The 12,672-nt window shown below is 43.4% G+C and overlaps 2 protein-coding genes across 10 annotated transcripts in view; one reads left to right on the forward strand and one right to left on the reverse strand.

Moving 5' to 3' along the window:
• BORCS8 (BLOC-1 related complex subunit 8) lies at window positions 1–8,978 on the reverse strand. 4 transcript variants are annotated; one of them, XM_081960639.1, is made up of 4 exons: window positions 8,831–8,978; window positions 6,231–6,343; window positions 2,024–2,088; window positions 1–1,290 (listed from the first exon to the last, which is right to left on the reverse strand). In XM_081960639.1, the coding sequence occupies exons 2-4, from the start codon at window positions 6,318–6,320 to the stop codon at window positions 1,185–1,187; spliced, it is 261 nt and encodes an 86-aa protein (XP_081816765.1). In that variant the 5' UTR covers window positions 6,321–6,343; window positions 8,831–8,978; the 3' UTR covers window positions 1–1,184. The 4 variants fall into 4 exon arrangements, with proteins under 4 accessions (XP_081816765.1, XP_081816763.1, XP_081816764.1 ...); XM_081960637.1 differs by lacking the exon at window positions 8,831–8,978 and adding an exon at window positions 8,559–8,609; XM_081960638.1 differs by lacking the exon at window positions 8,831–8,978 and adding an exon at window positions 8,493–8,608.
• Window positions 8,689–12,672, forward strand: part of RFXANK (regulatory factor X associated ankyrin containing protein) — a 19,500-nt gene continuing 15,516 nt past the window's right edge. For 2 of the 6 annotated variants that reach the window (XM_081960199.1, XM_081960204.1), the window contains exon 1: window positions 8,689–8,859. In XM_081960199.1, coding sequence (XP_081816325.1) covers window positions 8,718–8,859 — 142 coding nt within the window. In that variant the 5' untranslated portion in view covers window positions 8,689–8,717. Of the gene's footprint in view, window positions 8,860–8,899; window positions 9,041–9,978; window positions 10,196–10,220; window positions 10,644–12,419; window positions 12,592–12,672 lie in introns of those variants that run through there. The other 4 variants (XM_081960201.1, XM_081960202.1, XM_081960203.1 and 1 more) reach the window with 4 other exon arrangements.

The raw sequence follows: 12,672 nt of genomic DNA on the forward strand, positions 1-12,672 counted from the left end.
AAGGTCCCTTCCAACTCTACTATTGTATTATTATAACTTCAGGGATCCCTACACTTTCAGTGTGTTGTGATCCCCGCTTCAAAAGGGTAAGAGAGGAGTCTCTGATTTGCATCCCTTGGAGTTGGAGGGGGCTCTGGAGACCATGAAAAGTGGATGGAAGGCATTGATGCAGTCCTTGGAAAAGTGGGCTTTGATCAGATACACAAATGAGGTCTGGCCAACTCTTCATACAGAACCAGAAACCCATTAGATTCATCGTGAGAAGAGCTGTGTGTAAAATAGAAATGTCTCTGAGCATGCTAAGGACCAAAGTCAAACTTGGATTGATGTTGGTCCCTGCAGTACAAGTGACTGGCTGCATTCCCAGTTAACATCTTTACCCTTCTGAAATCTTATTATATGTATTTATCTGACGTAGAAAACTAAAGCCTTCTTCTACATAATTGAGCTTGAACTGGGAGGGGCTGAATTCGGTAGCCTGGTTATAAAACAGTTGGAAGCATTCAAGGGTTTGTCTCTCTTAACCTTCCCTTGTGTAGGGCGGAGTAGGGGGTCATCTTAAATCTAAGATTGCCTGCAGGAGATGGCAAAATCCACCTTTGTCTGTGAGAACAGAAGGAAAAGCACTTGGAATATCTTGAAAAAGGGGAGGGGAGGAGAAGATATGGAGCGGGTAGAACTGGGAGAAAAACAGGCAGCCAGTAAGAAGGCACAACACTTGTTCTGCAAGTAGAAGAGGTCCTGGGTTCAAAATCGGAGATTTTCAAGTAGAGCTGGCACATCGGAGGCTCAGGAGAGATGTGACCAACTTCCCATCCATCATGAGCTACATGGGCCAATAGTTTGGCTCGATATAATGGGATTCCGTGTATTCTCTCCCCGCCCACTTACTCCACCAAGCCAATCCTGTCTCACCCCAGCTCTTGTACAATCCCAGGACACAATGAGAACTCACCTACAGTGTTTCTTCCTTGGAAATTAAGTATTGCTAACATATGTTTTTTGCTTGTAGTTAAATTAACACTAATTATTGATGTTAAAAAGCGATTAAACCTGGAGACTGGTTAATATAAACATGTCTTGGTTGCGTTGGTGTGTAGAGCGGCTTCCCCTTGGCATCTGAAGCTTCTCTCCCTAAACAGAGGGGATGGCCATAGAGTTTTCCCAGATTTGGATCTCCAGAGCTACTTCCGTGCAGAATTCAACCGATCTTTTACGGCAATGGCGTGTCTCAGGAGACCTTCAATGCTCTTGAAATACATGCTGCTGTCCTTCATGTTCTTGATGGCACTGGAGAGGAGGGAAAGCACCTGGTTAGAGTCCCAGGAGTTGGGGAAAGGGGATCCAGAGTGTCCCAGTTTCAGAAATCCAGGAATAGGGGGGACAGAGAGAAGAGTATTTCTCGTGGGGGCGCAGTGGTTAGAATGGTTAAAAATGAGGGGGAGGGGTTTGAAAAAAGTTTTTTTTATTTCTCATACGTACATTCACAAATATACAATCTCATAACTCTCATTAATAATATGTGTTATTTTTTAATATTTATAACAGTTTTTCCTCAAGTTAAAAATATATAATTGAGGTTGCTTTTATAACAACCTTCTTTCTTTCTTCCTTCCCTCCCTTTTTCTCTCCTCTTTCTTCTTTCCTCCTCTCCTTTCCCTTCTCTACTTCCCCTTCCTTTCCACCACTCCTCCCCTCTTCTTCCCTTCTCTTCCCTACCCTCTCTCCTACTCTTACTCCCCTCCATGTCTTCCTCTCCTTTTCCCTTTCTTCTTTCCCTCTCCTTTCTCCTCTCTTCTTCCTCCCCTCCCCTCTACTCCTCTCTCCATTCCTCCTTTTCGTTGTTATATTTACATCTTTAATCCAGAGTCTTTTCGGGATGGCGTTCCAGCAAACCCAGTTCTGTATTTACATAACAATCTTAAATTCCCTCTTCCACCCCCCCACATTTTTAATAGTTGCACATGTGTCAACCTTTAAACATATATTAGTATATATTAAATGAATTTTTAAGGGCAGTCACCTGCAGGCATATTCTACGGTGTAAATGGCGCCTTGACTCTGTTCTTCCCAGCTCTGCATGTCAGCCTGCAAAGAGAAAGGACAACTGATCTTTTGCCAGGTCGAGAGAAGCACAAGAGCCCTGATGGCACAGTGGTTAGAATGCAGTATTGCAGGCTAATTCTGCTCACTGCCAGGAGTTCGATCCTGATCGGCTGAAGGCTGACTCAACCATTCATCCTTCCAATGTCAGTCAAATGAAGCCCCAGATTGTTGGGGGTAATATACTGACTCTAAAACAGCTTAGAGAGGGCTGGAAAGCACTGTGAAATGGTATAATAAGCCTGAGTGCTATTGCTATAAAACATTCTGGTACCTTCTGTCACCATTTGTGTCCTGTGCAGAAATGCAAAACGAAAAAAAGGGGATTTACCTTTAATACACTTTCCCCTTAAGCTTTTGACTTTTATAGAACATGTACATTTTTGTCACACTACAAGTAAACCTCAACTTACAACTATTTGTTTAGAGACCATTCAAAGTTACAGTGGCACCTAAAAAGTGATTTATGACCAGTTCCTCCACTTACAACCTTCAGAGCGTTCCCAAGATCACGTGACCAAAATTGAGGCGCTTGGCAAGCGGCATATATTTACAACGGTTGCATCATCTCAGGGTCATGTGACCACCGTTGGCGACCTTTCCATCTGGCTTCCAACAAGCAAAGTCAATGGGGGAAAGCCGGATTGATTTGCTTGGCAATGGTAGAAAAAAGCTCATAAAATCATGTGTGACTCACTTAAAAACCACCTTGCTTAACACCAGAAATTCTGGTCCAATTATTGTTGTTAAGCGGAGATCTACCTGTATTATCTTTAAAGGTGAACCATATTATGCAAAGCATGGAAGAAGAGCAGATGCGATGACTCTAGTCAAGCAAGGAATTCCCTCTTTTTTTTAAAAAAAAAAGAGTCACTTTTTTCGGAGTCACTTCCGGTTTGCTGGGAGGGTCGTTTTAAGCGTTCCGAAGGCTGCGGGGACTGTCCGGAGGCTTCCCTGACGCCTCCGGAGCGCATCCGGGGGGTGGGGGAGGCTGTTTTCGCCCTCTCTGGGCGACTATAAAGCCTCTGGACCCTGGGGAGGGCGAAAAATGGCTTTAAAAAAGGGTGAACTTAGCTGGGCAGCACGCGCATGCCGCTGGCCAGCTGACAGGGCAGCGCCTCCGTGCCCTGACCAATGGCTCCACGTGCCACCTGTGGCACGCGTGCCATAGGTTCGCCATCACTGGTATAGATGGTACCTTGCTCAGTAGTAGTAACTGTGAGAGGGATCTTGGAGTCCTAGTGGACAACCATTTAAATAGGAGTCAACCATGTGCAGCAGCTGCCAAAAAAGCCAACACAGTTCTAGGCTGCATCAACAGAGGGATGGAATCAAGATCATGTGAAGTGTTATTACCACTTTATAAGGCCTTGGTAAGGCCACACTTGGAATACTGCATTCAGTTTTGGTCACCACGATGTAGAAAAGATGTGGAGACTCTAGAAAGAGTGCAGAGAAGAGCAACAAAGAGGATTAGGGGACTGGAGGCTAAAACATATGAAGAACGGTTGAAGGAACTGGGTATGCCTAGTTTAATGAAAAGAAGGACCAAGGGAGACAAGATAACAGTGTTCCAATATCTCAGGGGTTGCCACAAAGAAGAGGGAGTCAAGGCACCTGAGGGTAAAACAAGAAGCAATGGGTGGAAACTAATCAAGGAGAGAAGCAACTTAGAACTGAGGAGAAATTTCCTGACAATTAGAACAATTAATCAGTGGAACACCTTGCCTCCAGAAGTTCTGAATGCCCCAACACTGTTGGATAGCCATTTGTCTCTAATGGTGTAGGGTTTCCTGCCTAGGCAGGGAGTTGGACTAGAGGACCTCCAAAGTCCCTTCCAACTCTGCTATTGTAAGTGAAGATAGAGCTTTCTCTAATATAATTATCCAGAAGGGAATTATTCCCTTCTCAATAAGCAGCTTCTTAAGGTGAGTATTTTTTGAGTTTCTCCCGAAGAAATTGGATGGAGTCGATATAGAAAACTGGTTGCATCCCAAACAATTTGGACATGATCCATAAGTATTTAACCAATAGGATGTGAAAGGGCGACCTGCTGCTTCTTAATTTGCCTTAAGTTATTTTTCAGGAGTAGACTAATCAATGACTCTTTCAAAGAAGCTGGTAGTGCTCCCTCTCTTATAGGGGCATTTTACCATGTTCTTCTTAGCAATGTAAGAAGTCCAGATTGATGAAAGGCCAGATATATATTCTCAGGCCTTAAAGCCCAGTACTTCTCCATTACAGAAAATGCTCTGGAGATGTCAGGTCCTCATAGATCCCTATTGGGATGCTGCCATTCAGCCGAGAGGGCAGGAGTCTTGGTATTTTTATGCTCTGTCACTTGCTTTGGTTCCTTATTCACTTTGTTGTAACTTCCTGGGAGTGGGAGGGATGAGCCAGGGGCCATCTGTTTTGTCTCAGCTCCGAAGAGAGGAGAGTCCAGCTTCTTATCATCTTCTCAGCTTGAAGTTCTCACAATAACTTGGAGTTCTCACAACAACTTCACACCTGAGGATTGGCTCACGTTGGACTGAGCGGTGGAGTGGGGTTTTGACGAATAACTTTTAACCTAACCTTTTGTTTTCGCTCGGGAACTTTAGATCCTGCCTATTCTCCTTGCTATCGCTATCTTCCAATAAAAGTTCCTTTTGAAACACTACCTGTTTCAAGAGTTTTGCTTTCTTGAAGGGATAGCAAGACCTTCCAGAAGACTTCAATTAGCAGATATGCACAAACATACTCACTTCTCATAGCTACCTCTACATTGGTCTGATACTTTGCACGCTGAAAACTAACGTGTAATGGCAGAAATGTCCAGTTTCCCTTTCCCCAATGTACTACTTTTCTGCCTGCGAGTAATTACAAAGTATGGAGGAATAGTTAAGCATCTGAGCCTCTAAATCTGTAACAGAATAGGTTTTATAGACTACTAGTTGTTAACCTGGCATTGCCCGGGTATTTGTTTATCCCAATCCTGTATTAGACATTCACAAATGTCCGGACCAAACGTAATTTCTAATGTTGGATTTTCCCCCTTACCAGAGGGAGCCCCCTTGTAGAGTACTGTGAAGCTGTTACCATGGCAACTCCACTGCACTGTACAGTAGAAGCCATTTTAAAGAGACACTTTATCTAATTATACATGTACTAACTGTGGCGCACATAACTTATGCACAATATTGGAAAAAAGAAAATACACCATCAGAGCTAGATATAATCAGAAAAGTGTTGGCCTGTGCGGAAGCAGATAGGCTCACTCTTGAACTTAAAAATAAAGGGGAATCAGAATATTTTGAAGTCTGGAACAGATTTTATGATTGGTATAAGACAAGGTGACAAGACTGGAACAAACTGTATATATTGTGATTGGACAGAAGGATAGATAATGCACTAAGTAGGCTAATAGTTAATGGTTGAGACTAGCTGTATATAATGTGAATGTATGGTCACTTTGACTTCGCGGTACTGCATTGTTTTAATAATAATAATAATAAATTTGGATTTATTAGCCGCTCCCTTTCCAAGTAGGACTCGGGGCGGCGTACAATGGAGCATAAAACATAAAAAATATATAACAACACCAAACGTACATACATACACAACACACATACATACACGGAGGAGGAAACAAATTACATCAATAGACAGTTAAAAATCAGCTTTAAAATACCCCAATTGTAAAAACCCAAAAAATTAATATTTAAGGACAATTTAAAAAACAGTTTGGAGGAATGGGAAAATTACGATTGCGATTGAGCCAGGCCGGATAATTGAAAGAGGTGGGTCTTCAGCTGTACACGGAATGTAAAAATGTAAATGTAAAAATTTAAATGTAAAAATAATAAAAATATATTCCAAATAGAAGCCATTTTAAGGCAGTACAGTAGAAGATATTTTAAGGCACAACAGCCTGTATCTTAACAGAACACAAATCCCGAGGGGTGTTAGGGGTGTCTTACCCCCACATTATTTGTTTCCAGAGAGTAAGTCATCTGTGTACCGAGTTTGGTTGAAATTGCTTGAAGCGTTCCAGAGTTTTGCTAGAATGAACATACACACACACACACTTTTATATATAGGAAATGACACTACATCCATTCTCATTTACAGTTCAGATCACAGCTTACTTTGTGTTCAGCCAGTTCTGGGAGAGACCGCCTGACATGTTCTTGAAGCCGATACAATGCAACAGAAGGTTCATTTGCCAGGACATACATGCTCTCTGTAAACTTGTCTGTCACTATAAGGAGAAAAGAAAGCATATTTTTTCTCCGTTTTGCTTCCACACCGGGAGAAAAAAAATCAGGGTTCAAATAATACATGTCATGACTTCAGGCCACCGATACAGGAAACGGATGTTTAGGCTTAGAGAAAATTCCAAAGTATAAAAACTATGCAGAACCAGAAAAAAAGTTAAGGTAGATGGCAGTCTAAAAAAGACCATTGCTTCAGAATGATAGATGAACATTGGTGCAATAGGAGAGAAGTGAAATTGGAAAACAGAATAGGAATCTAGGAGGGTGATAATGAATGTGAATCTTTCATACTTCAGTTGTTTTGGTTTGTCGCACAGTCAGCCAGATGTTCAGACTGGATTTGGCATTTTTGTCACCCTATCAAGTCCATCCCAAGGACCTGGGGTAGTCAGATGTTGATGTACGATGGTCTTTGAAGTATTATTGCAGCATGTAAGCTGTATTATTATTACACTTTTATCCTGGTTTTTATATATATCTCAAAGTGGCAAACATACTTAAATATGATATTTGTATCTGCTTTTTTAAAACAAGTAACTCAAGGCAGCAAACATATCTAATGCTCCTGCCTCCTCTCTTTCCCATAACAACAACCCTGTGAGGAAGGCTGGGCTGAGAGAAAGCAATTGTGCCAAACTCACACCGCCAACTTCCCAAATTTAGCTGGAATTCTCAATACTATTATGATTAAAATGTATCTTCAAGCGTAGGTCAGATCAATTTGGCCCAATCCCTTTATGCTCACAGTGAACCTGTGAGGACGATAGGTGCAGAGACTGCAACTGAGCAGTTGAGAACTGAGTCCCCAGCATGCTCTTTTCTAAGGTTAAAACACTCATCGGGGAGTAAATCCTGCTCATTCTAGCTGATTTTACTTCTGGAGAAATATGCAGACTTTCAAGCCTTAAAACAAAAAGGATTGGGTTCCAATCCTGCTGGGAACTTAAAGCGCAAAATAATAGAGTGGGAAGGGACCTCGGAGGTCTTCTAGTCCAACCCCCTGCTCAAGCAGGACACCCTATAGCAGTTCAGACAAATGGTTGTCCAGTCTCATTTTGAAAGCCTCCAGTGATGGGAGCACAACTTCTGAAGTTATTTCATTGGTTGTCTGCTCTCACCGTTGGAAATTTCTCCTTAAGCTCTAGCTCCATGATGGCGAACTTATGGCACGTGTGCCAGAAGTGGCACCCAGAGCCTTCTCTGTGGGCAAATGTGTCGTCGTCAGTTGCTCTTCTAGTTTCTGGTGCACCAGCCAGCTGGTCTTCACGAGCGGTGCAGTGCCAGAAAACGGCCTGAAAATAGTCCAAAAACAGCCCATTTGGGGGGCATTTTGGGCTGTTTTTAGGGCTGTTTTCACGCCATTTTTTGGCCCAAAAAACTGCTAGAAAATGACCAAAAACGGCCTGAAAAAATAACCTGAAAATGGCCTGAAAAACAGCCAAAAATGCCCCCAAAATAAGCATCTGCGCATCAGCCAGCTGGTCTTCGGGTGCTCAGGCATGTATAAAGACCAGTTGGATGGCAGCTGGCCAGCGCATGCATGTGCGGCGGCCAGCTGGTCTTTGGGTTTCTGGCGCTCTGGCGTGCGCCTATGCAGGCACATTCTGGTTTGGGCACTCGGTGCCAAAATGCTTCACCATCATTGCTCTAGCTTGTTTCTTTCCTTCTTGGCCATGACAACTTCTTGGCACAACAGTTAGTTTGCCATTGCTTTCTCCACTCTCAGGTCATCCTACTTTTCTGGAATTACTGAGTGGTCTCCTATCCATGCATTAGCCAGCTGCAAACTGCTCGTTTGAGACCAGCCCAGGTTGGATGAAAACGCTTGCAGAGCCAGAGCAGAACAATAAAAATGAAATGTGTCTCATTCCATGCAACAGAACTCCCTTGTCCCATTTCTACCTTGGGAGAAGATACAATAATAATACAATAATAATAATACAATAGCAGAGTTGGAAGGGACCTTGGAGGTCTTCTAGTCCAACCCCCTGCCTAGGCAGGAAACCCTATACCGTTTCAGACAAACGGCTATCCAACATCTTCTTAAAGACTTCCAGATGCCTGATCTGTACTGTTAACAGAGCCATCCCCCCCCCCCAATATTAAAATTAAAAACGGTGGGAATTATTTCACCCGATAGGCAGAAATTATCCAGGCATGGATCCCGCAAGCCAACCCTAGAGCCGTAACCAGTTTTACTTTTGCTCCATTAACACCCAAATCTCAATCCAGAGGGACGGGGAGAGAATAAGCATCCCTTTTCCCCATTCTTCCCCGGACTCATTTCAGTGTAACATAACCCGGAAGTAGCCGTCATTGTTACCCTTTTTCACTTTCAGCTGCATTTCAGCCTCCTCCATGATACCGAACCGAGCCCGACCCGGCGTGAGAAAAAGCGGAACGCAAAGCCGGGGCGGAATTCCAGCCGAGCAGCAACTTCCGGAAAGCTGGGTGCATCGTCAGAAACGTACCTGTGTGGAAACACCGCCTGAGGAGAAAGGTTCTTACTGGTTTTTTTTTTTTTTTAAATCAAAACGGTGCGGAAAATGTAGTTTCTTTCATCCGTCAGGATTTATTGATTTATTTGACGCCCGGATTTCCCGTGTCGGGGTTCACGCCTAAAAAGATGACAAGGCTTCTGAGAGAGCGTTTCCCTTTCCAAACGAATGGATGTCACTTAAGTACTTAACGAATAATCTCCCCCCCCCCTATTGGGTTCAATGAGGCTTTCTCTCTAACACGGTCAATGGATCCTGGAAATAAATCCCGCTGCGCTCAGTGGAATCGTATGTTGCATTTGTGTAATTCAGAAAACCAAGCACAAAAGCTCAGGTGCAATTTTTTTTAATCTCAATTCGGCAAACGACAGAAAAATAGACAATCCCCTGAATGTGGAGGGATCTTCTTCCAGGAACTATGGAATGTTCTTCTAAAGATTTTAATTTTTTAAAGTGTTTGGTTTCTTCCTGTGTTTTCAGTTTTTGTATTTATTCTTTTCATGCCGTATTGGTTTTAGGATTGTGGTTTTTATTTATTATATATCTTATATCATACTGGGGAGTTCTTGCAGTTGAAAGCCACACATTTTTAAAGTTGCTATGGTCGAAAAACACTTCTTTTGCTGTAAAGAATTGGTTGTTTTGTCTGCCCCCCCCCCCCCCAAAAAAAAGAGGAGATGGTATTTAATCTGTGTTTACAGTGTTGAGCATGGAAAATTGAAGGCTTGTTTAGGCTTCATTCTGTCATAGGGTGGCCTAGAAAACCCGCTTGTTGAGTTAGTTTGACATTGGATTATCCACCACCAGAAAATGGATTAAAAGCAGTAGCCAAATTGAACATGTTTTGTGAGTGTAATCATATAGAGAGTAATGGAACTGTTTTGCAAGGCAAGGAATAGGCATTAAAAGAAAAACAGGGGCCATTACGATCATTTTTATTTCAAATTGGTTAATTGTTTAAACATTTTTTTAAAAAAATGATTGAAACGTGTCCCATGGTTTTAGGGGGTTAATTTTAGATGTATTTTCTAAGCCAAGAGAAGAGAAGAGGAGAGAGGGAGGGAGAGAAGAAGGGAGGAGGAAAAGGGGCATAGAAAAGAAAGGAAGGGAAGGAGGAGAGGAGCTATATAGTTACACACAGAGAAAAAATGCAATATCTTACTTTGTCCATCATTGCTTTGGGATCATTTTTACTTTCCTTAGCTATTCATACCCAGGGAAATCAAGCCAGCTCCGGATATCTTACATTTATTTTTAATAACTGCATCGCAATTTGAAATCTTACAAGCGAACATCGAGAATTCCCAAAATTGCCAGGGAAGAATTAATTTTTGCCTGGTTGAGAGTCGACAGCCCGTTAACTTTGGTTTGGGTTTAGAAACCAACAGAAGAGCGGTCCCTTTAAGGCTAAGCTTTCGGGCGAAAGCAGCTCCGCCCCCTCCTGACACATTAATAGGCGGAGTGTTCGCGTGGGTGGAGCAAATTCCGTCGCTTCATTCATAAAATTCCGTATAGACTCCCTGGAATCTCTTAAAGGGGCCCATCAGCCCGGTGTTTTTTGTTTTTTTTAATAACCAGAGCTTCAGAATCGGATGCATTGTGGGAAGAGAAAGTTGTTTTCACTTTGCATCAGAGGGCAGCAGAGGAACGAATGGCAATAAGAGCTGTTTGTTAACATTACTTCCTGTCAAAGCTGGGATTGCTGACGATCATGCTTTGATCATTCGGTAATTGATCGTTTACCCATCCTTCTAAACCGGGTTGAAGAAGTCTCTAGTAAAGAAAGGTGAGTTAAGAATGGCGTCTTCAAACCAAGTTGCTCCTGCTTGTTGCTCCTCTTGGAAATTGCTTCTCTGCTTCCTCTTTGGTTATAGCTGGTCTCTATGCTATGGATTCATCCATTAGCTCAGTGTTTCTCAGCCATGGCCACTTTAAGAGGGGTGGACTTCAACTCCCAGAATTCCCCAGCTGGCTGGGGAATTCTGGGAGTTGAAATCCACCCCTCTTAAAGTGGCCATGGTTGAGAAACACTGCATTAGCTAATTGTGGTTCTGTGGCTAAAACACTGAGCTTGTCAATCAGAAAGGTCGGTGGTTTGAATCCCTAGTGCCGCTTAACGGAGTGAGCTCCCCTTACTTGTCCCAGCTTCTGCCAACCTAGCAGTTCGAAAGCAAGTAAAAATGCAAGTAGGAAAAATAGGAACCACCTTTGGTGGGAAGGTAACAGCGTTCCGTGCACCTTTGGCGTTCAGTCATGCATGACCACGGAGACGTCTTCGGACAGTGCTGGCTTTTCAGCTTTGGAACGCAGATGAGCACTGCCCCCTAGAGTCAGGAACGACTAGCACTTATGAGCGAGGGGAACCTTTATCTTTACCTAGGTTTTTGGGTGCAGCTCAGAATCTGATAAATCAAATGAAACTCTAAAAACGAGGCAACTGATAATGAGTTTTATTTATGGCCAAAGCAAAACTGGACGAACTTTCATCTCCCACCTTAAACAGAGCAGGCAGAGAGAGAAAAAGCCAAAAGCCACACGCCAAAACCTTTTCTCGAATGTCTTACAGTTTACACAGCTTGCACAGATCGTCATAGTGTTAGAAACATAATTTCATAGCCATTAGTCCATGCAAACCTCATGATTTTCTCAGCGCTCTGAAAACAATGGTCCTCAGAAAGGGGAAAGGAATATGTTTTCTGGCATATAGCCCATAGTCACCGTAGTTACAACAGGCAGAATTCACATTTTGCATTTCACAACAAGTTACTTGGCTAGGTTACTTGGCAGCCTAGAGGCTTTATCTAGGCAGATAGAGCATTAGGTTACAATGGAGCTTCTCTCAGCAGCAAGGAATATCAAAAGTTGAGTTAGGTACAAACTGTGTATGAGTTCTGACCGAGGCTTCCCAAGAGCATGAAGCAAACTCCTTGTCCCCACAAAAAACCCTTTTATTAATTAATTGACTGTGAATTCTGCTCATTCACATCCAGCAAAATCTTTCGAGGAAGGATTTACAGTCACAGACCTTCTCTGGCTTGGAGAGCTGCCAGGCCGATATATGCAAAACTTCTCAAGGAGTCTCAGAGAGCCACAAACCAATTAAGCGAACTAATTGTCTCCTGCAAACTCCACTCCCCTTTCGCTCCTCTTTTATTTCCTCTGGGAGGGGCTGTTCATCGTCCACCTGTGGTCTTACTCCTTACTCGGCCCTTGTTCCTTAGCTGTCCCCTTCGTCTGGCAACTCTGCACCTGCTCACCACATTGGGAACAGGCTCCAGCTGTTCGTCTGTCTGACTCAGAAGGCAGCTGATAACTGGCATACGGCCCTGGCCCCCTCTCTGCTTCCGACACAGAGCCCTCATCAGAGCCTTCCCCAGACTCCAGGACTGGCCCATGTTCCTCCCCAACTTCCTCACTGTCCAAATATGTTCCCAGTTCCGCTGACTGCTGGCGGACCCCAACACTATGCTCTAATCCTTTCAGTTCTACCTTGCCAGGCATGCTGCCCCCAGCCCCAGCCCACCCAACCCAATCTCATTCAGTGTTATCACTTCACTTTCAGCGTGTGTCAACACACCAGCAGGCACAATAACAACACCGCAATTCTAACATGATCCAAGCCACCGGCCAGAGGGATCCTGACATTTCGGCTAGTGACAGAACAGATGATGACGACGACACGATAATAAATCTGCAATTGTTTCCGTATTCAGAAGCTGGGACCGATTTAAATGGTACGCTTACAAAGCTGAAGCCCGAATGGAGGGAGCTCTGAGGGGAAGATGAGATATGAGAGGACAGAATTCAGCTTGTTA

The sequence above is a fragment of the Natrix helvetica genome (assembly GCF_964273705.1).
Source record: "Natrix helvetica genome assembly, chromosome: 1".
Classification (NCBI taxonomy): domain Eukaryota; kingdom Metazoa; phylum Chordata; class Lepidosauria; order Squamata; family Natricidae; genus Natrix; species Natrix helvetica.

What these genes read in the sequence shown, in the direction of transcription:
- BORCS8 (XM_081960636.1), bottom strand. Translation starts at nt 8,719, where the DNA reads ATGGAGGAGGCTGAAATGCAGCTGAAAGTGAAAAAGG. An exon ending in GCAGCTGAAAGTGAAAAAGG is followed by an intron (nt 6,344 to 8,682) that starts GTAACAATGACG and finishes TTCTCCTTATAG; the next exon opens with TGACAGACAAGTTTACAGAG. An exon ending in CAGAACTGGCTGAACACAAA is followed by an intron (nt 2,089 to 6,230) that starts GTAAGCTGTGAT and finishes TTCTCTTTGCAG; the next exon opens with GCTGACATGCAGAGCTGGGA.